The 24,184-nt window shown below is 43.1% G+C and overlaps 1 protein-coding gene across 1 annotated transcript in view; it reads right to left on the bottom strand.

The window, feature by feature from the left end:
* Positions 1–2,386: 2,386 nt before the first annotated feature.
* The window catches only part of cux1b (cut-like homeobox 1b), an 85,544-nt gene continuing 63,746 nt past the window's right edge, over positions 2,387–24,184 (bottom strand). The window contains 14 exon segments of the mRNA XM_032508131.1: positions 2,387–3,253; positions 3,392–3,456; positions 3,570–3,650; positions 3,813–3,841; positions 3,844–3,868; positions 4,661–4,744; positions 4,894–5,010; positions 5,172–5,284; positions 7,313–7,516; positions 22,221–22,317; positions 22,478–22,520; positions 22,952–23,010; positions 23,270–23,458; positions 23,983–24,087. Coding sequence (XP_032364022.1) covers positions 3,205–3,253; positions 3,392–3,456; positions 3,570–3,650; positions 3,813–3,841; positions 3,844–3,868; positions 4,661–4,744; positions 4,894–5,010; positions 5,172–5,284; positions 7,313–7,516; positions 22,221–22,317; positions 22,478–22,520; positions 22,952–23,010; positions 23,270–23,458; positions 23,983–24,087 — 1,260 coding nt within the window. The 3' untranslated portion in view covers positions 2,387–3,204.

Here is a 24,184-nt window from a genome sequence, read left to right as displayed (position 1 = left end):
GTTATTTTGAAAGTGTAAATGATGGAAATAAAATCTAACTTTTCCATCTTTCTTGGCTTCTTTATGCACATTAATACAACTTATTACCTGGGGTGCCCAAACTTTCTCTATATATATACTTTAAAGCAGTGTCAGCACCACAAGGGGTCCGGATAGGTTTGCTCCCCTAAATAAAAATAAAATAAAACATTTTTTAAAGATAATTTTTCTGTTGTTGCCACTGTCCTGTTCGCTTAACAATCTTTGGATTGTATCAGATTGGATTGGATTGTAATGTGGAACATAAACTCCTCCTCGTGTGATTAATTTGCCCAAAGTCCCAGAAATATTATATGAGTCCTCAGTGTTTTTTTTCCCAGACATCAAGAATTTGAGGATATCACCATGGCCCTTTATAGATGAAACAATAAATCAATGAATCCAAAAAGAAAAGGACAGTTAGTTGCAGCCCTGAAAAGCTCCTTGTTTCTGTTTAACACTATCAGTTGGGTCAATGGCTTCACCGTCGGACAACAGATCTGTTCACACACATTAAAACACAGAACACAAAAAACAGGATGTTATTTGCCATAAAATAAACACAGTAGGGAAAACGGATTAGGCGATGCAGGAGGAAGCTGCAAGCAGACAGACAAGAGGGACTACAGTCAGAGGAGTCAGCTAAATAATTCATATTCATATTAAAGCATAACTTTACTGCCCTCTGCTGAACCCTTAATGGAAATGAAAATTCCATGAAAGAAATATTAAGATAATGCACTCCTACAGAACAGGATGACATTTGCCCCTTGAAACTGCTTCAAAATAAACATTAATAGTGCTGACACACCCAATGTGCTGTGATTAAAGGAAGCTCTTTGACCAAAGCTCAGTCCACGTGAAGTGACCCTTCCCCTTCAGTAAAAATAACCTCCGGCCATTAGGGTTACTGAAGACTTTTGTTATTCCACAGATGGAGGTTGTTAATATTTATGGAGCGGTCGATGGGCAGCTGGAGGAGCTGAGGCGAAGGACGTGGAGGAAAGAGAGAGATGGAGAATAGGGGAAATTCAAAGGTGTGTTTGAATCCAAGGTTTGGGGTTAAAGGTGAACGGGGCTCCGGAGGGAAGAATGAGGCTGTAATTGTGCTAAGATAGGTCAGAGTCTGCTGTAATTGGTAAGAAAAAAAGGGCTTAAGATAGAGGGGAAAGTGGTGGCGTTGTGTGTGCATGTGTGTGGTCTGTCAGTCTCGTTACTCTTTAATGGCTGTGAGCTGAGGTGCTCTTTAAGAGGAGGCTCTCATGAAAAATGCAGTCAAAGTCAGTCATAGTCAAATGCAGGCAGCTATCAGTGGGACTGCGGAGGCTCGAATACAGATCAGCACATTTATTACCTCTGTGTGTGTGTGTGTGTGTGTGTTTCAGTGCAGGCATCAGTCAGTCGCTTCTCCTTCTTCCTCCTCTTGGTTCAGCTGTTAAACAGACCTTTCCTCACTGAGTGCACAATATCAGCCCACCTTTGTCTCTTTACCATCATAATTTATGTAAGAGACTGCGTATTACTATTTGTTTAAATGGTAAGGCTGATGTAATTCAATATTTTGTCAAAAAATCCCATGCAAAGAGTGCATTAACTCTGACTCAAGACTGCCTTGGGACTCTCAGTCCATTCAATTCTAGTGAAGACAAAGTTAAAAAAAATAAAACTATATACTTATATTTTTAAAGTAAGTTCCTAAAAACCTGGGCACTGTAGTTGTTTAAAACAATTACTAAACCAGGTGTGGCCGGGTTAGCTCAGCTGGTAGAGCAGGCGCACACATATATAGGAGGTTCACTTGTCGATGCAGCGGCCGCAGGCCGGACTCTGACCTGCGGCCCTTTGCTGCATTTCACTTCCCGCTCTCTCTCTTCCCTTTCATGTCTTCATCCTCCTGTCCTGTGGAAATACAGTCCTAACACACCCCAAAAATAATCTTAAAAAAAAAAAAAATAGTAGTAAATTGATTTATTGAGCACTATTGCTGCTTATTGATACACATTTGATGCCGATTGTGTACCAGCAGCAGGATGGTGTGGGATTGATTCAAAATAAACTACAGTGCCCATGTTCATCTTTATCAAAAGGAACATGTCACACACAGTGCAAGACTGTTTGGCTAATTGATACGTTGTTGCGTCTCCGCTGTCAGCCACAAAAAAAGTAGGCTTGAACAAAAAAACACACACTTATCCCTAACAGCAAATACAATACAACCTTGCTGCAAAGTGCAAAACTATTCTCATTAACAGATGCTAGGCTCATGCTCAAAGTGTAAACCCAACATGAATGTTTCCATATATTGCCATCTTCATCATTACAGACATCTCAGAATGACACCCTTTTAAATAAAAATCATATGAGAAATATTACTGCATAGTCTTTATTTGGAATATATATGCAATGCCAGTCAGAAAAGAAGTAAGTAAGCAGGTAAACATGCACAGTAATCTGTCTTGGAGAATAATCAACTCAGTAACCCTTAGTGTATTACTGCTGCAGACCCTCGTGTCTCAATCTTTTGATCTCTTAATAGCAACTAACAGTAACAAGGGGCCTTCCGCGCCAAAGATTTATTAAAGACTATACTTACCAATTAATCAATCCTATTAGTCAGATCTCAGAGGAATGACAAAGTAAACATATCCCTACTGGATAGATTGTTCCACCACCATTATTCTTACAAACACCACCTCCTCCCTAATAACCCACCTTTTACAGTGCACTCTCCAATTAAACATAAATGATAATATTAACCATATAAGCTACAATCTTATACCCACTTTGTCTTTATTGACTAAATGATCCAATTATTTTCAATTTCAGCTAAACCCAGAAATAAAAACACACCACGACCCTAACAATGTGGTCCCTTTGGTAACTTAATTTCATCCTGCAACAGCAGCCCCGATTACATTATGTTTATTACGTGATTAATTAGTTTAAGTTAAGAGTAGAAGAAGGAAGTTTTAGTTTTACTTGACTTATATATTAATTGAAACTTAGATCAAGAATCTAGACTTGAAAAGAACCCCTTTTTGAATCAATAAACTGTTTGATTTACAGTTTACGGCCCTCAACCGCCCCCTAGTGGAGATCTTAGCTACTGCAAGAATTAAAGTAAAGCTCTGTCTTCATGAGCTGGTTTATCAGGTTGATATGCATGCTGCTGAATGTAGAACCAGCTTAAAGGTTTTGTTCGTTCTCATGGAAACGATGGAGGTGGTCAGAGAACCTGGGAGTAAGAGAGAAATAAAGATGATTACAAACCTGCATCAGGTACTTGCTAATATGATCAAAATGGCAATTCATACATGATGGGATGTTATAAATGTGCAAGATTCACAGCCCACTGCTGGATGAACAAACTCACTTTTTAGCGCAGAAGGCAGAGCAGTCTCTGCCGATACTCTCGCTCCAGGCGGTCTTGTACAGCACCTGGAAACCCCCCCCGCCAAAAATCACAGTGAACAGTTAAGATCACTGAAGCGGATGACACAAGGTTGGTCATGATGTATCAGAAACTCCGAATGGGATGAAAGAAAACCCACCAGGAAGACCAAACAATGCAGGAACAGTGTGTAGAAGAACGCAACAGTCCTCGCCACCTTGTTGGAGAGAATCACACGACCCTGAGAGACACAAAACAGAATAATTAGTCAAGAGGATGAACCAAACGCAGTGTGTGTGTGTGGTTTGGGTGTTGTGTGTGTGTGTGTGTGTGTGTGTGTGTGTGTGTGTGTGTGTGTGTGTGTGTGTGTGTGTGTGTGTGTGTGTGTGTTATTGAGTGTTACCAGGCTCAGAGTAGCTTTGTCCCAGGGGTGAGGCTCAGGTATCGGCGCTGACGCTCCTGCAAACAGAGTGATAGGCCTCAATAAAAAAAATAATAAAATAAAACTGAGACATTGCCCTTGGTTTGCATGCAAACGGAGAATTTGCCTCTGAAAACGAGTCTTTCTAAAATCTCCGGCCAGAGTGGAGATTTTGGTCAAGGTTCAAGGTTCAAAGTTCAAGAGTCTTTATTATCCCCAGGGGCAATTTGTTGTGCAGCAGCATGAACACACAAGGTATACAAAACAACAGCCCTACATCTAAAAATAAACACAAGACAACAAAAACAAAGACCACACCTCACATTGACTTGTTGAAAAAGCCTAAAGCAGCTGGGACAAAAGAGTTTTTATGTCTGTTTGTCCTACATTTAGGCAGACTGAATCTCCGGCCAGACGGCAACAAGATGAAACAGCTGTTCAGGGGGAAATCTTTGTTTGCATATAAACTGAGACAAACGTAGGTTTAGGCAGCAGAGGACGTGAGGAAGAGAAGAGAGAGGAAGTGATTCATTGCTGTGTTGCTATTTTCGGGATTCTGATTGGCTAACAAGGGCTTGAGCTTCTCGTTACACTGCCACCTACAGGTTTGGCATGCTCTTGACGGCTTAGATACACAGCTATGTGTAAACAAACAGTTTTTTGAAAACTGACAGCTGTGCACAATGTATTTTTGAAAACGGAGAGGCTGAAATGTCCGTTTATGAAAATAGCCGCCCACGTGTAAACGTAGTCTAAAGCAGACAAAGAGATGGCATGTGAGTTCAGAGTGTAATGTGTATGTGAGTGTTTTGAAGATGTGTGTCTTGTACCTTCTTGCTAAAGGAAGCAAACGGATCCAGTCTCTCCTCGTACTGGGAGGAGTAGCGCATCACAGTGTCATCACTACCTCCAGCCTACAGCGCAGAGAAAACACAGAGATCTAAATTTCACGGCAAAATATTTAAGGGTTCAGATAAAAAAAAAAAAAAAAAAAAGAAGAAGATGTAAGAAACTACAATTCCACCCATGTAGAGTACATTCATGCACACACACACAGACGCACTTTGCCAGGATAGCTCTGCAGGAATTTGATTTTCTCGTAGAGTTTGATGTTGTCTGCTCTCAGGCTGTCCAGCTCATTCTGCAGTGCCTGCATGGTCTGCTGCATGGAGCGATTCTCCTGCAGGGGACAGAGAAAACACAGATGAGTAATGAGTTCTCCCAGAACAAGACACAGGAATACAGTGTACCTCTCTCTGTCCGTGTCCGTGTCCGTGTGTGTGTGTGTGTGTGTGTGTGTGTGTGTGTGTGTGTGTGTGTGTGTGTAAGATTGTGACTCACAGCTTCCAGCTCCTGATTGCGGGAGCGAAACCTCTCCCTTTGGCTGGAGATGATGGAGAGCAGAGAGTCCATCTGGCCTTGAGGAAGCTCCGGATGGGGGCCTACGCCTGAACCTGAAGGTACCAAAGACAAAAAAATTACACTTATATGCCTGGATTTACTGTCCATTACAGTTTTTTTTTTTCAATTGCTAACATGCATTGGTCAAAACTGAAGTCTCATTGTCAAGCAAAACAGAAGTCTATATGGACCAAACTGTGAATAATCACCTTCAAAACCCTATGTATCTGCAGCGCATTGCTCAAATGCTCACACATTTTATTCTAAACTGTTAAAACACATTCAAAACAGAATGATAAAAAATAGTGTGCATTTCTTTCAGTAACCTTATTCAATGAATATAGAAAATCTTAGCAGAATATTTGCAATAAAATGAAGTAATAATCGTTCCAAAGAGCTGATTTCAGCTGAAAGAGAAGTAGTAAGATATGATGAGAACTTGTGGCATGACACTCACAGTACACACACACACACACACACACACACAGTTTGGGGTCACTTAGAAATTTCCATTGCACTCCATTATAGACAGAATACCCTTGTGATCAGTTCCATTGTTTTTTTAACCAGGGCCACAGTTTTCAGATTACATTGTGTGGTTACATAATTGCAAAAAGGTTCTCCAGTATTGCATTAAAAATCAGCCACCCACTCAGATCAGCTGATATTCTTTTTGTAATGGAGTGAAATGGAAATTTGTAAGCGACCCTTAAGCTTTTGACCGGTAGTGTATATATGCACAGATATAGAAAATAAAGTATATTGAAGCACAATTCAGATGAATTCTTGTTAGACAGAATTGAGTACAGTCAAAGTAAAAGGGGTTATGTTTATTCTATAATGAAATACTGATTTATGTGGAAAATCATTCAAACGTGAAAGATAAAAGTTCAGCATTTTTGGTAATGCTCTCTGTTGTTAGTGTTTTTAGGTCAGTGTGTTATGAGTGATGATGTCTGCTTTCTGAGTCAGAGGTGTTGCCAGTGTTTTGGTCCGCCGAGCTTCTTTGAGACATACTATATAAAGTGTGACGGTGGTCTGAGTGAGTGTTGGAGGTAAGGTTAAAGTCCTTGCCAAGGTGCATGTGGGTAATGTAGACTGTATGAAGAGTTTTGAAAAACTGGTTTCAGTGTATTGCCCGATACTTGTTAGCAATCAAAAAAAATGTAACATGGATATTTTGTCATGTTGTATGATGAAAAATACTTAAAACGGTAAACTATAAATTTGTGGCTTAGATGATGCTATTATCTGTTTTATCTGCAGATAGGCGGTGTCAGTCTCACTCTAATGAACGCACAGAACACTAAAATTGCTCTAATCAGGCTGGTTTGCTGTATTTAAACAGATAAACTACAGTATTCCAAGTAGGGCTGTCGGCAAGCCAGAGACTTCTGGGAGGACTGACACCACATTCACGACTTTTCAGTGTGGACATTTCACACAAGCCTCAAAGCTGGTTGATTCATTCAAAACAACATACAAATCATACCATCACACAAATGAATATCATTAGGAGGGGGTTGTCTTGATGGAACATTATCGCTCGAGAGCACGTCATTTGTCACTACGGATGTGAAGACGTGATTAGACACAAATTGAACACAAGCTGAAAATGCTTACGCTTGAGCAAGACCTTTGATTATCCCAGGGCTTAATGAAACTGCTTCATAAACTTTCAAAATTGATTTTCTGATGAGTTCTGTCGGAGGCTGAGCTGAACAGAGAGACGTATGCATTCACACGGACAGTCTGTGTGCCTGTTGCTAGCTAGTTCGCGGCTAACATCTGTACAGTGGATACAGTAGACTGTAAAAATCGTGACTGTGAAAATGAACTTTGCTTTCTGTGTGAACCTTAAATTAAAAGGTTGGCATTTAAATAAAAAGAACCATACTTTAATAAAATGAGTACATCATTCTAAATTCTGTGTGCACTGCATAGTACCGATTTAAAAGTGCTATATAGGGAAGCTGTTGAAATGTTTCTCTCAGTAAAAGGGGAGGTCCATAGAAAACACTGTTACAATCATTTTTGTACAGTTGCTTAAAAAAAACCCTCATACGATTCTAGGGACATACCGGCAAACATGGCAGAGGCCTCTTTGATCGGCTCTGGGATGTTCTCCATGTTGCTGACCTCTGACCCGTCAGCGTCGGGGCGCGGCCTGGAGGACATGGTCTGGATGGTGCTGAGGTCGTGCTCCAGCTTCAGGATCAGCTCCTTCTGCTCCGCACTGATTCGCACTGCAGCCGAAAACTCCATCTGCAGCTCTGTGTAACAGCCTGTTGAGGGCAGAGAGGAAAGAAAATGTGTCGATTTTTCTTGCTTTCTTGTTTGTCTTTAGATATTATTTATAGTTCCCAAAATAACTCACCTGTGGAGGCTGTAAATGGCAGAAGCAGTCCAATATCCACAACATGACTGAACCCCCCCCCCCCATGAGATTACACCCTCTCTGCATCCTAAAGTTTCCCTGGCTTTCTAACTGAGCTCTTTCTCTGAGAATACTTATTTCACCATCCATGTGTTCACCAAAGTGCATCTCCAACAAGATTTTTGACAAAAGAAAAAAATAAATAAAACTAACACCGCACACTTTTAGTATTTGTATAAAAGAGATTTACTTCAATTATCACACCTAGGGTGCATGTGAATAATAATGATGATGAATCAAATGTCAATCATAACAAATACATTGTGAACGTTTCATACAGTGATATTGCTTTTCAATGTTGTAGAAGGGACTGTTTTACAGTGCTGAGAACAAACAACATGATACGTTTAGTAAATAGAAAGATAAAGAAACAATGATACATGAGGAAAAACGAAAGGAAGGGAGACCCCAAAAGGAGAAAAGCATCTCAGGAGTGACAGAAGTGCTAGGGAAACCACTTTCAAAAAACATCTTAACCATCCCTTTACAGTCATGCAGCCTTTTGTACTACAACACACACATGTACGCGCACACACACACACACACACACACACACTCACACACACGCTCACAAAATAAGCAGTGGGAGAAGTTATGAGAATTATTACTTCCACATTGTTGATGACAAGGTTGGAAAAATCATCTAAAAACACTCTGAACTCGCTTAAGCCTCAACAAGCATCTTAAAGCTTTCCAAAAGGATGGGGGTGGGGTGCGGGGGTGAAGATCTCCCCAGATCATTTGGTTGTCAGACTACACTGTGGTTTAAGCTATGGGTGAACTGAAGCGACGACACAAGGTAGCAACATTCAGAAAACTGTCAGCAACCTTTAACAGAAGTGGATATCTACTACACTATTTGGCTTTTTGCTTCCTCTTTAAAGTCTTGCGAGCATTCACTAAAATGTTTGTCACTCCAGAGTTGATCTCTGGGTGTTGAAAATTGTTCAGTTAAGCGTGAAATAACTGAAGAGATAAGAGGAAATGGTTAAGACTTAAAAATTAGCTGGAGCCATTGTGAGAGCGGGAAAAAAAACATAAAAAGCACGCAAGTAAAGTGGAGCTTTTTGTTTTGCTTTTTTCTCCAAAAGGATGAGTGTATTGTGCTGTATTACGTGTGTATGTATTACTGAGTGTAAATGCATACAGCACCACTGATTCGCAATGTGTTTCCTTACAAAACCAACTTCATAAGATATATTCTAAAAGTATTACAAAAAACATCTGAGGTTTTTCCTTTCTTTCTTTTTTTTTCCTGAATATGGTGACCAGTGCTGCTGTTCGGGCTTCCATTACAACTAATATGTCAAATGAATAACCACTACTTCAACAGATCATACAGTAAAGCTTTACGACTTCAGAAAACATGATATGATATACAGCATCTGTTACACCTTTACAATGTTATTCAACAGTGTATAGAATCATCTGATTTAAATTTGTAGAAAAATATCTGTGGATCATGGAAAAGTCCTGAATCGTCCCTTCTCTCCTCCTGCCTTCAAACAAAAGCATACTGTGACAATAGTGAATCAAAAGCTACTTGATTGACTGTATTTACACGTCTCTTTTCCAAATAACCATTAGAATTGGCACACGTCATTATCAATACCTGTAGTGCCATTATTAATGTCACAGCAAACCTGACACAAACAGAAAAATACAAAATGCCCTATGGATAAATTCAGTGTTATTACAGTGTACGCTGTTTCTGCATGCTTCCTCCTTCATTCAATGCTCTGGCCTTTCGCTGCTAGTTAAGTTTATGTACAACGTAAGAAATGCATTGTGGGAAAACAACCCTCTGCAATAAGACCCAGACCAATATGAGTCTGCAGGTCGGTCATAAGAATACACAAGCTTGTTTTTCTCCTTTTACTCTTCCACTGCACTCCAGGAATTATATACAACCCTCTACAGAGAGCTGAGAAAAAGTTGACTTTTAAGTACCAATATGAGGTGTATGAGAAATTAAGGTTGAGATGTGGGATATATTATGAACAAATTGGTTGAAATCATCTACATCTAATGACATCACTAGTTTGGTGCCCTGCTTGGCAGTTAAAGGCACAAATCTGATGATCTCACATGGTTTAGGTGAGTTAATGGATCTGGCTATAAAATGGCAAATGGGTTAAGTGCTTATATACTTTCCAGTAGCCGTTCATCCCCATTAACCATACCATGGTTGTCCAGTCCAAGCAGTCCAACAGAAGGCATTAGAAACCTTAAGTACTCTGCAGAAAACAGATGTTTCACATCAGTCGTCCACAGGAAGCGCCAATGTTTGAGAATTGTTTACAATTATTCGATACACTGGCAAATCCAATTTTAATTAATGCATCTTAATACAGTGCAATGAGGTTATCAGGATCTTTTGACAGGCTGCCAATATATCTGGATGTACTTTTAGGGAAAGGGGAGGCTTAAGGATGGACTGAGGAGATTCTGGATAGAAACCAAAGCAGGTGTTTACTTATAATATCTACAACTGTACAGGACAATGGCCATTTCTGTCACACAGTTTAGTTTGAAATAAGAAGCTACTGTATAGGATTACAGTTTATAATGAAAACACGGGCAGAGCTATCTTATGTATAAATTTTAGTGTTAGGATGCAGAGAAGAGTCTGTGCTTGGTTCACAACCACTTTTTAAAAAAGGCAAACATTTGCCAGGACCGCAGGATCCCGGGATCGTACTCTGTTGTAGTGTTTACACACCCTGTCCCAACTAAGTCTTCAAAAAAGAGCCTAATAAGTGCTTCTTTTTCCTTTCTTTCAATGGACTGCAATATAAATTCTGCATAATCATAGACTGGCTATCTGTTCAATCTGGCGTAGCACCCCTGCTAGCTGGTACACTTCTCTAATCTCAATTTGGCAGATATGACCTCTTTTGAGTTAACTTGTGTTTTCAAGTTTAGGTAATTTCATTTGACCTATTCGACAAAGTGTATACGTTTGGACCTGTACATTATGTTAATATGATTACAGAGGGGCAAACTCTATCTAAAGAAAGCTGCATGCCCTGCCGAGTGTTAGTGTTGGGCTTGCCCAAGAAACAGCCAAAAATATTACAGGAGGACAGAAAACAGGAAAAGAGATATGCCATCATATATTCACTGATCTTGATATGTCCTTTGATTCTAGCTAGCAATTTAAGAGCATAATTGTTATGGTAAAAGCTTAATGCTTACGGGAGCATGAACTGTAGCAAACACATTATTTCAAAGCTATTGAAATGACACTAAACTTTAGGATTCATGAATATACAAACAAATGAGAACTAGTACATCTTTGTAAATATTAACCAATACTGCCGGCAGTCTATATGTCTAATAAAAATGTTACTTGCCCTCAGGAACAGTATAATCCCTTATAAAATAGACAACTCAAATGATAAGACATTAAATGAAAAATACAGCACCTATAAATAAGCAGAATAAAAACCAAACTATAAATGCAAAATAGCAATAAAACCAAGCTACAGTAAATCATAGTATTACACTACTTTGTGAAAGATTAATGTAATGGTAACGCATCAAACAGCTTAAAGAAGGGTGTCAGTTGTGCACTAGTAGTGTGTGCAAGTAGATACGAAATATGACCCCACTCATTGGAAACACTGGACACTCCTCAATCGCACGCACTTGTGCACACGCATGTATTGACAGGCATGTGTGTACATGCACCCACGCAAACGTGTGCACACACGCACACACACACACAAAGAGACACACAACACGCACACACAAAGGGGAGGCAGTAGGCTGACAGGCACTGAGGGCTTGTGTGTGACAGGGAGGAGGTGATATGCCTTATAATTTGTAGTGTATACAGTAGAATTCAATGCAAAACATCCCTGGATACAGGATAGACTGGAGGAGAGTGGTAACTACTCAAACCAGGGTTGGGGTGAATTCACTTTGACGGCAATCAACAAAAAGTACAGATTTATCAAGTACTCTACATTGCGATTTATTCACAAAAACACCTCTTTTTTTTCAGTCAGGAATTTCATTGTTCATAATCTACTTCTTAAATTGAATTCTGAGTGAATTGACCTCGACCCTGAGCACATGCAGGCAAATACAAATGCACACAAGAGACACACACACACACACACACACACACACACACACACACACACACACACACACAGAGATAGAGACAAACATACACACACACTCTTCCTGATTTGGCCTATAAAAAGATGCTTGTGAACAGAGTAAATATGTCGGTGGTGCAGACACACTCGCACACCCAGCAGGTCCAGTGCTGGGTTAAAACTGTGACGTGCACAACCCAAAACAACAAGACACGTATAGTATCATCATGTCAGACAGCCACAGTACTACGTGAATTGGTTGTGTCGTATTTCAACAACGCAACATTAAACCATTCTAACTGTATTTTTTTTTCTTTTTTAAAACAGCAACTTGTTGTTCTCTTATTTTCTGTTCTTATTTTGTACTAATTAAAAATGTTTCCTAAAATTCCCTATTTTGTACTCTTTAGAGTCAATAGACTGTGCAATCTCTTATTGGCAACCAAATTGCAATATCAAAAAAAGAGATCATCCTTCATCCTTAAAAGAAGGGTTTAAGGAGGCAAAAACAGGGTTCCCTCCATCCTTCCTCTTCAGATGAGTGCGTGTGTTTGTGAGGAATTAGAAATCCTTCTGGCCATCACATGGCTGTCAGCAGGATAGGATATGGGACACAACGGGTCAAAGTTCACCTCTCTTACATCAGTAACCATGGCAGCACAGCCGGCAGGCCATCCACTACCCTCTTAAGAGTGTAGGAGTGAGATTAAAAAGAAAAACATGCTGCCATTGAGAAGAGAACACGCACACTTACACACCATTTTTGGGTGTGTATACACACACACACACACAAACAAACAAACAAACAGGTGCACACTGACACAACCCCTAACATACAAACACGCACACACACAAACACACACACACGCAGTGAGTGAAAAAGGCAAAGGGTTTGTAACAGTCACTCTACAGTGTGAAAAATGAGGCGTCTCACTGAGTGAGGGGAGGTTTGTGGACACTTGGGAGGTGAGAAGAAGAGCGGAAAAAATCTCCTTTAAGAAATTGAGAGTTCTTGTAAGAGAGTTCCTGTCTCTATCTATCATCTATCAGTGTCTATCACTGTGACAGCTGCTGTGTCAGGCCTTGCCTGTGTTACGGAGTCCAGGTTTCAACCCCAGCTGTGGGTCAGACCCCAGCTCAGGACTAACCAGTCTGGTGCACCAGTGGCTGGTGATTGGGGGAGGTACAGCAGGGCCGGAGGCCAGCAGGACGGCTAAGTGCTTTTCTCAGTACAAAAACAAAACTCAGTTTAAAAACAAAACAAAACAGAGAGACACGTAAGTTCTCTTATTTTTTGTTCTTCTAGGTATTCAGTTAATCTTCTTTTTAAGGGTTTTGCCAACCACTCTTTGTTGCTTTCCTCTTTTCGGAAAGCTATTATGTAATAAAAATGGCTGCTGAGCTTGACTTTGGCTGTGTCCACTCTCCAACTGGAACAGAGCAAGAGGGGTCCAAGGTTAGAGGTTGTGAGGTTATGAAACAAGAGGGATGAAGGATGGTCAGGGGGAGCTAGAACTCCCACTCTGAGGGATCCTCTTTGCTAGCAGCCTTCTCCAGCCTGTGGATGATGTTATTGAGATTGGCTGCTTTCTTCTTGCGCAGATTGTTGTCCCTGGGGTTTCTGGCAGGGCCAGAGGCTGGGATGTTAGTACTAGAGGCAGAGCCACTGGAGGATGCCTCTGTGAGGCTGAAGAGCCCTAGTCCACCCTGTCCACAGCTGGAGCCCGGCCCGGCAAAGCCTGAGGTGGTGCAGTCTAGCTGGTCAGGGGAGTTATTAGAGCCCCCTGCCTCAGACTCGACCTCCATGTCGTCTTTGCATGCTCCTCTGTGATCCTCCAGGCCGATGCCCACTCCCTGGCGTGTCTCCACTGTGCCCTCAGATTCCGTCCCATCACAGCTGTCCCCCTCTCCTGATTTGGACCCACGAAGGGAAGGGGAGCCCCCCTCACTGCCAGGCCCCAACCCTCCAGCTGCCTGGATCTCCTCTATGAAGAGCTCTCGTCGGATACGTGACCTAGTAGAGACACATGGGTTCAGTCCGGCTACTCAAATCCTGAAATTCAATTTGTCAGAAGCATTTGACTTACATCCAAATATTGTATGAGTGCACTGGTGTTCTTTTATGAGAACAGAGAAGCAACAAAAGCCCTTCCTTAGACAATGCCCATTTATTTAACAAAACAACAAGATCCATTTGAAGCAAACACAAGTAGTCAAATGCAAAAACCTTTCTAGAAAACTCACTTCTACACAGATAAGGTTATGAACTGCAAAACTAGAAATTAATTTCTATAAAAAAACAATTAAAAGAGACAAAAATACTGCTTTATGGAAATGGAATTAGATGTGCTTTAATTATCTCTAATGCCCCTTGAAGAACACCTTGTGGTACACTAGGCAGAAATGGGTCAATATTCTGATAATATATTAATATTAATATAAGTGCGTCTTTTCCAAACACTGACCTGTAATTATGGAACCAGTTGATGACAGTACTGGTCTTCAGGTTGAGCTGGGAGGCCAGCTCCTCAATGGTTTTGGGGGAGGGATAGGGCTTCTGCTGGTAGGCCCTTTTCAGGGCCTCCTTCTCCTCGGGGCCTAACACCACCCTGGCCTTCTTCAAGTGCTGCTGTCCCGGGCTCTGCGAGCCCTGGATGTAATCCGGCCCCACTAAACCCACGTCGACAGAATGGCTATCACTCAAGGAGCTCAGCCGCCTCTTCATGTAAGCTGAACAGTGACAACAAAACGAGAAGGGGAAATCAGTACCTCAGAAATGACATTTCTATCATTAATAAATATGGGGAATATCAACAGCAGTTAAAGAGGCTGGTTATTTTTGTTAATGAGAATGACATCTGACAAGCAATGTTAATGTTAAGTACAACTATACTGGATCAACCTAGTTCTGGAGATTTATTAATTAGTTATTAGTTAATTAGTGGACTACTCTCAGATTAGTATACCATCAGAAAATCAATCACTTCTACTTTTCCATCTTCTCCAATATGATTATTTGCTTGTTGCTTTTTTACATAGAATAATTTGGAGTTTGGGACTGTTGTCCCGACAACACAAGATATTTGAAGTTGTCACATTGGGCTGATGGAATTTTTTCACAATTCTGATATTTTATAGACCAAACAATTAATCCACAACATAATCAGTAGTTTCATGAACAGCGTTAAAAAAATAATTAGTTGCAGCCCTGCACTTATCTATATCGTTATGGCTGTTTTGGAATATTCTGCAATTGTAATGGCACTTTCAAAGAAAAAACGTCTATATTTTCAAACCGCATTAAACACACTGTCATCCTCTTCTACGGCCACTAGATGGTGCCATCGCCATTCTCAGGAACTTGAACAATAAATGCATCTCTTCCATTTTAAAACAAACAAGCAGCACCGTTCACTCGGGGCACCAGCAGCTAAAAAATGAACAGCTCATGGCAGCTTTACATGAGGCTGACGTTTTCTCAACCCCAATACACCCTGCCAGATATATTAGTGTCCCAGGAAGAAAAAAAACCTCAGAGCAAGGTTAGACTACTCTGAAAGTTGTGTGCTGCCTCACAGGCTTGGACCGCAAGGGTGAGAGGTCAAATATGGTTACTGTAGACTAGGTCCATGTCTTTCCTCTGGGCTCTGCTGTCGGCCAGGACTATTCCCTGTTGCTATTTGGATGCATTACTTTGGGGTCAATAATCTGAAACAAAGTTGACTGGAGAGTAACCCCACTGTCCAAATCCCAAACACACTGGTGTAAGGTCAGTTTCCCTTTTTGCCCTTGTGCATAGCCTGAGGTATCAGGAGGGTAAACGGATCGTGGATGCTTGTGCCTACTGGCAGGTTCAAATACGCGTATCCCTTCTCTACAGAGAGAGCTTCAAGTGGGCAGTCAGGGGTCACTGAGAGGCAGCAGGGAGGGTGACGCCTCTTGGCTTTGCCGATTCTCAAACGCATCGTGCAAACAGAAAGGACCAAAGAATGATGGAGTGATGGAACAGGCCATGGGCTAACAAATGATAAAAAAAATACGAGCTTATAGACACTGGTGATTATTATGATGAGGATGATGATGAAGAGGAGTGCTGATGACTGTTAGTAAGCAAGCCCCCGGCAGTCCCCTAGCTGTCACATCTAATACAGTATGTGATGTCTGCAGTCCTGATTGGTACTGACATCACACCAAGATGACTGTGATCTGCACAACATGCTCTGCTGTCCTGCACAAAGGATATTGTGTGTGCAGATGTGCATGTGTAATTCAAAGGCTGCTTCTAGTGTTTTTTTTGTGAATGCATTTATAAAGTAAAGGCCTGCTTAAGCAGAGTCTTTTGCTCATTACTTGGGAAGGCCCGTTGCTCTATATGGAATGTGCATTTGTTTCTCGTCACTGAGCTTTTACTACACACCTTTCTTCTCCAGGCGTTTCATGTCCATGAGTTTCTCCACACTGTGTGGGTCCTGAAGCCAGAGCTGCATGCGGACGAAGGGCTCTCTGCCCTTTAGGCTGAGCTTGTGCCAGGGTTTGGGCCTGGCCAGCAGGTCTGAGACAGAACCCTGAGTCAGACCCAGGATAGTCTCCCCAAACAGACGCTGGCCTGGTTTGGCAATAGAGAGAGCAGAAATGAAATGGTCATTTCAGAAAACTGATTGAAAGGTTGAATAATTCATCACTGAGGAGGGACAGGGGAAAGAGAAAGACCAACTAAACCGCACAGAGACTACCTCCTGGGTTTCTTACCGAGGTTATTATCCGTCAGCACCTCTTTAACCTTCTTGGTGATGGCGTAAGTATCAAGCTCAGGGGACATTGCGACCATTTCCTGGATGCTGAGACCCGAATGACCAGGAAGAGGAAGCGGGGTACCGGGCTGAGACTCCCCACCTGAGGGATCCTCAGAAGCAGGTTTGAGACTGGAGGACTGTGAAGCGAGTGGATCCCCTGCGAGACCGTTGACAGACTCCTCAGCTGAGCTGAGGGGTGACTCTGGAGCAGGGCTGCAGCTTGCTGATGTCTTGGGAGTACCCTCTGCTTGAGGAGAACAAACAGGGTGAGAATGATCACACAGGTTAGAAGACATGTCCTCATGTAAGAAAACGGTTTCATCTCCTCTTCTTGCTGGGTTCGGGAGGGACTTCAGTCATACTACATCAACTAATTTAATTCTTGTTAAACAAACAGCAAAGGTGCTTAAGTTTTCAGTTTGAAGCTTTTTTGGCTTCCTCCTCCTATTCCTTCATCTCCCTGTCTCTCCCTGTGTAGCACTGCTGTGCAGCTCAGCAGGCTGGAAGAGAGCAGTCATGAGGAGCTGTCAGTGTACATTAGCTGCTGTTTACACCCCCAGAGAGTAAGAGAGAGGAGAAAGAGAAAGGGAGAGAGAGAGACACACACAAACACACACAACACACACACACACACACACACCACACACCACACACACACACACCACACACACAACACACACACACACACACACACACACACACACACACACACACACACACACACACACACACACACACACACACACACACACACACACACAAGACCTGCCATCTGGCGCTGCAACACTAACTTGTCTATGACATGACAAACCAGCAGCTTGCTGGCTGACACAGCCATAGCACTGAGGATGGGGATGGTGGAAGGAGGAGGGATGGAGGATGGAAGGTGGGGGGGGGAGGGTGGATTGTGTGAGTGACAGACTGACCAGTAACAACTAGCCACTGCTCTAATCAGGCTTTCAGAGTAATGCTCTATCCCAAAGAGCCTGGTTCTGTGAATCTTTATACTGTGTGTGTGTGGTGTGTGTTGTGTGTGGTGTGTGTGGTGTGTGTGTGTGTGTGTGTGTGTGTGTGTGTGTGTGTGTGTGTGCGTGCGTGCGATTCGTTTACCTTGATTCTGAGCTTGCTGGATGTGTGTGTTTTGCCCCTGGTCTCCATTGAGCCACGGCTGCATGCGGAGGTATGGCTCTCTGCTCCTCTGGTTCAACTTGTTCCACGGTTTGTGTCGAGACAAACTGTCACTCAATATTCCCTGAAAACACACAGATGGAGCATGGTTCAGACAAGAAACCACTGTAGAGTGAAAGTGGAGGGGAAAAAAAGTAGGGCAGAAGAAGAACAACAGACACAAGCTTTTGTTGTTGTTGTTGTTGTCGTCTCGCCTTACCTCTTTAGAGTCCTCCTGGTTGTGGTTCTCTTCTCCTGTCTGGCTGGATATGGCCCTGCGGGGGTCCGTGTGCATGTTGCTCCACCACTGCTCTCTCCAGTAACCCACTCCTCCAGAGCTTCCAGAGCGGGCCAACCCCTCAGAGCTCCGACCCAGCCTGAGAGCTCCATCAACAGACATGTCAATCCCTGAAGAAGCCCTGCCTTCTCTCTTTATGCTGGAGCTGAAGTCCAGGATGGGAGACGGGGATGAGGGGGAGGACAGGAGAGAGCTGCTAGGCTTCTTGAGAGAGAGTGACAGGGGGTTGTAAGGGGGAAGGGGGGCGGTGAGCGAGGAGCTCAGGAAGTCCCTCTGAGCTAGTGATGCAGAGGAGGAAGACGAAGATGAGGCTTTGAGGATGGGCTCCAGTGCAGTCTGTTGGGCTTCCATCTCTCTGCGAGCTTGCTCTAGGATGGAGCGGATAGCCTCATCTGATCCGCTGCCACCACCTCCGATTCCGCCTCCGCCTCCTCCTTTCAGTCCTGTATATGATGGCTGAGCATGGGACAAGTCTGTTGAAGGAAGTGAAAAAGGATAGTCATGAGACACATTAACAAACAATCCCAGCCACAATGTATCATCTTAGATGCTTTAAGCCCTCTGGGGAATAGAAGAATACTACAACTCACCAGCTTTCTGCACCTGCAGCTCTCTTTTAGCCTGCTCCAGAATGGACTTGATAGCCTCATCTGAACCAGCCTCTGGGGTGCGGACGCGGGCAGTAATGTTACCTGGAAGGAGAGGAAGAGGGAATGGGAGGAGATGAAAAATCTTGTCAGATTAAGAAGCAAATATAACCCACTACAGAGCAGGTGAGGAGAACTATAAAATAGCTTATAAGAAGAACATCAAATAATTACACCATAGCACAGCACAAAGAACGACATTCCCACCACTGAGCTACTAGGCAACTACACTGGAGGGATTGTCATAATGTCTCTGGCTCTCTTTGGAGCTCACACATGCACACGTGCTACAAGGGTTTGTACAGTAAATGCTCCCCACAGAATAACAATTACCAATACAAATCCTAAATACACATGCTGGCTTCTCCTTTGACGCAAGCCACTGGAACTGTGTGGTTACCATCAAGGCACATGTCTAGCTGTACGCCTGCCCGCAAGTTAATAAATGCCAACTCACTCGCACACACAATAGAAACAGTTCAGCCCAACACAAACATGCCACACAGACAGAACGTGCTAAAATCTCTGTGTGTGAAGGGGACAGACCTGTGTGTGAAGCTGTATTGGAGAGGGCTCTCCGCTTCGGAACATCCTGAAACACTCGGCTAAGCTGGGGCTGGCCTGAGCCCTCTGTTAAAAACAATATACCACACACTTTGTTACAGCACTGGTGTGTTTGTTTCTTCTTTTACAGCTAGACTATATGGTGCCCTATAATGATCTGCAAATATATGGAATGTGTGGATACTTCCATCCAGTGCACATTATAGTACCATAAATGCATTGATCTTCACCATTTGTGTCCCCAGCAGGAATCAAACCTCTTCCTCTAACAGGAATATTAAACTACTGCACTAAATTATACATTATTTAATAGGGTGAATTAAACAGGGGCATATTAACTGCAGCCTTGTTTTTGAACACAGACTTTCGCTAGGACTAGGGTGGTTATATGTTTGTGTACTACAGAGACCACCTTCAATCAGAAATGTCCTGATGCGTTAACAAAAGCAGGCCCAGGCTAATCGAATCTACCCGTAGTTAACAGTACCCCTGCCTTCCTCCTAGGTCCCACCGATCAATACTATTGATTTGTGAAAGGTTTCTGTATTGACCACGATAGCTAGGAGAGGCTCTTGGGATCAGTGTGTGACTAGGAACTCACTCAAAACACACAGGTGAGGCACAGGATGGGAGTAAGGAAAGAGAAAGAAAAATAAAAAGCTAGTCCATATTGACAAGCTAATCAATGGCTCTATGCAGGCCTGTACACATGCAAGACAAACACACACACACACGCACACACACTCTCTCGCTCGCTCGCTCACGCACGCACGCACGCACGCACAGACACATTAAAGACACAGACTCACCTCTCTGCCGTCCCTGGATGCTACGCAGTGCAAGGATGTTCTGCTCATCGGCGAGGAACTGCCTCATCTTGTGGAAGGGCTCCTTCCCCCGGATGGTTAGCTTGTTCCACGGCTTTGGTCTGGCCAGGATCTCACTGACCGATCCCTGGGACAGTCCTAGCACATAGTGGCCAAACACACGCTGGCCAATGTTGTGCTTTATCAGCTGCTCTTTCACCTGTCGGGCAATCTCTGCTGTGTCCATATCCTCCCCGTCCAAAATACTTCCTGTGGTGGCGTCAGAGTGGCTGGGTGACGGGGATGGGGCACTGCCAGCGGTGCTGCTCCCGTTAACAGGACCCATGTCTGGGCTGGCTGGAGGCGGCTGCGGGCTGCTCGCTGCCAGAGGGATGGCAGCTGACCCAGAGCCAGGGGTGGAGGTAGGGATGGAGCTGAGGGTTGGGGTAAAGGGGGTGAACAGCAGAGCCCCACTGGGAATTCCAGACGACTCCTGCAAGGCTTTGGAGTAAAAGGACTGAAGCAGCTGCCGCTGGATGAGGGAGTTCAAAGCCATCTTACCACCCACCAGAGGGAACACAGGGGAATAGAAGTCCTGTCCAATGCCCGTAGGACTGAACGGGTGCGTTTCGCTGCTGCTGGTGGTGGTAGCAGTGTTGACGTGGTCCGTATGAGTGCGAGACAGGGGGAGCTGGGAGGAGGACGGAAGAGAGGGAGGGGGAGGAGGGGGCGAAGGAGAGGGGTCGTTGGGCATGGTCTCCTTCTTCGGTGTGGACTCTTCCGTCCCTTTTCTTCCAGCTGACCCTACAAGAAAGGTCAAACACACCATGCATTATGGGGGAGTCAACAAAAAAGGGGTTCCATAAAGAGAGAGGACAAAAAAATAACAAAAGTTGAAAGTTATCTTAATCAAGTCTTTTCCAAATTAGTGAACTTTATTTTCCTTTTTTGCCAACCCCCCCCAGACAAAGTGCCCATGCATTTGTGATTTCAACCTTTCTTGTAAGCCACAGCCTGGAAGAAAAAAAGGACAAACAAAACAATTGACACTGTGCCACTTAGGCAGATTAGCTTGGCCCAGGGCTCAGTCAGTTCTCTCTCTCTCATTCTCTCCTTCTCTCTCTTTGCAGGCAAAGTAGAAGTAACTGGACTTTGTAAAATGATCCTTAGATAGCGAATACACCATGCAGGTCCTCTTCCATGCTGCAGTTGCGGCGCGTTCCTAAACACTTTATTATTACATTGTAGATGCAGTATCATAGTTTTAGTTCATGAAAAATACATCCAGGAAACAAATAGAGCATTTTTTTTATGGCTGAACAGAAAACAGATGCATGTCACAAAAAAAAACAGACAGTACAGCTCTGCTGAGGAAAGGCCTTATTTCACTTATTTCCTGAATAGTTGGACTGATGTCCATTCATACATTCACCAAAACAAAACAGATAGAAATCATAAATCCTCAGTCTTGTAACTACTAGAATCCATCTGGATGGAAGCGCTGGGAGAAATATTATTCCAATGCATAACCATTGAGACCATTACATGATTGAGTAAGACAGTAAGCTCCCCTTACAGTGAATGTTAATCAATTCAAAGCTATTCAACTATTCAAGCCTAAAGCCATGACATTTCAAACCCACAAACACTTTTGCAGAGGACAAGAATCTTGATGTAGAGGCAAGAGTATGGTGTCCTCATTTTTGTGTACTGCAATTTGTTACTGTTCAGGTTGACCTCCTGCTGCGGTATTCAAAGACACCAGGTATGCATTTTCTTCCTCTCCATGATGTGTGGGACTAAAGAAACAACATTTGTGTACTAGGATATGATTTGCATGTCTTTTGCATACCGTGGACCCGATATTGCAAATCAATCCCAAAACATTAATAAATGGTTAAGTATTCTCAGAGAAAAAGAATCTACAGCCATACATACAGTAAGTATGCACTAACCTGATGCAACGTCTTCATAGCTGTACCTGCACAGCCGTACCTGCACAGCCTTACCTGCAGCTGAATCCTCATCTAAGCTACCATGAATACTGGACTCCACTTCTATCGGCATTTTTTCATTTTTGCTGGTCTGAGTGAAGGTTTTGCCAAGATAGCCTGGCCAGTGTTGATGAACGCAGCCTTTTCTATAAGCTTACATTCAAGCAGACTTACCGCTGAGCTCAGTGTTGGCAATGCGCAGAGCGGCGCTCTCAGACTGAAGACTACGGTTCCTCTCCAGCAACAGCACCTCCAGAGGTTTGGAGGAGTCCTGATGGACGGGACAGGTGGAACAGAAATTAAAAATGAGACTCAAAATAACCTCGCTTAGGCCTCTCCCCTTCAAATGTAACTTTTTTGTTTCATCATGGACTTAATACCTATTATTACTGCAACATTATGTGAAGATAGATTGTATCTGTCACTTTTACCTGCACAGAGTCAGCTGTTCCAAACTCCATAGACTTGAGGATACTGAGAGGAGAGAGAGAGAGAGAGAGAGAGAGAGAGAGAGAGAGAGAGAGAGAGAAAGAGATTAACAAAAATCCATATGAATCCCATACTACACAACATGCTAGCTTTCCTATATCTGTCTCTCTACAGATTAAGAAAGAATAGAGGGGAAGAGCGCAAGAGGGAAAAAATAAAACTGCAGACATACAAGCTACACGTTCATTAGGGCACTAATAGGACACATCTAAATGGAGACATGCACCTTGTTTAAAATGTTAAAGACATCAAATGAATGAAAGTAGATATGTACGGACAAACACACACACACACACACACACACACACACACACACACACACACACACACACACAACACACACACACACACACACACACACACACACACACACACACACACACACACACACACTCCTCTGTGCGTGTGCTCCTCACCTCAACTCCTTCTTCACCTCCTCATAGTCAGCTTGTTTCTGCAGTTTCTCCTCTAGTTCCTGTATTTAAAGAGATGAAATGACATGGAACTGGATTAGATAACAAAAGCAAACCTTGGAGCTGTAAACGTCATGTACTTATTTCAGTGACTAGATTACAGAACAGAGAGAGTGAAAGTGTGAATATAGTTAGAGGTGTGATCAGAATACACTACATAGCAGGAAAAAGACACAAATACATACATGATCTTATGAGAAATGAATAGCTAAAATAGAAACTAAATTCAATCTAATGAAAAGCTGTGTGTCCAGTTGGTACCTTGAGAACAGCGGTCTTGCTGCTGAGCTGCTGCTCCAGCTGTGTGATCTGGGAGCTGGTGGTCTCTCGGAGTTTGGTCAGGCTGGCCTGCAGTCTCTGGACGTCCTCCACCAGCTGGGCGGTCTCCCTTTCTTTGGCCCTGAGCTCCGCCTCCAGACTTGAGTGGGGTGCCACCTCCGTTGGCTGTTCCTGAAAGACAAATAGAATGGAAGTTTAATCTAATGAGCTAATAAAAACCTGCATGAGTACTTTCCGATATATAGAGTTGATCACTGCAGCAATCAGTAGTACTATGGCAGATGGAACCTGATCAATGTACTGATTATTGTTTCAATAGGCCTCCTTTGTTAGATCAATAAAAAGAGGTAATCGATCAACCAATCACAACCACCTAACACTGAGGCATCAATTAAGCAGATACTTTGGTGTGGCAGTCTGTCTTTGACTAAGCCTCACCTCTGCAGTCTTTTGAACAGGTTAATCAATACACCAATCATTTATTGCCACCTTGGCAACCCTTCCTTGGAAATCAATAGTCAGCAAATAAATGCATCATGCCTGACCTTTAATATAATCAGTGATCACAGTGATCCATAAATTGAAGCTGTAATCAGCTGATCGTCTCTGGCAGAAAAAGGCAGAGCGGATCTTTAGCCTATCAATACCTCTTCATCAACCCTGCAGTAAAGCAGAGAAGCGGTGAAATGTGTTACCGTGTCGGGGTCGGCCTTGGCCGGGCTGCCGAGCTGCTGGGATTGGTTACTCAAGGACAGCTGCTCTCTGAGCGACTCCGTCTCTCTCTGGGCTGCCTCTGCTCGCTGGAAGGAGACGAGGAAAAGTTCAACAAGTGGAGATTCAAACATGGTCAAACATGATAAATCTACTCCTGAATTCGTTGCTACTGTGTGATGTACT

The sequence above is a fragment of the Etheostoma spectabile genome, chromosome 3, assembly GCF_008692095.1.
Source record: "Etheostoma spectabile isolate EspeVRDwgs_2016 chromosome 3, UIUC_Espe_1.0, whole genome shotgun sequence".
Classification (NCBI taxonomy): domain Eukaryota; kingdom Metazoa; phylum Chordata; class Actinopteri; order Perciformes; family Percidae; genus Etheostoma; species Etheostoma spectabile.
The sequence above is the reverse complement of the archived record's forward strand: the minus strand, read 5'-3'. Positions and strand labels throughout refer to the sequence as shown.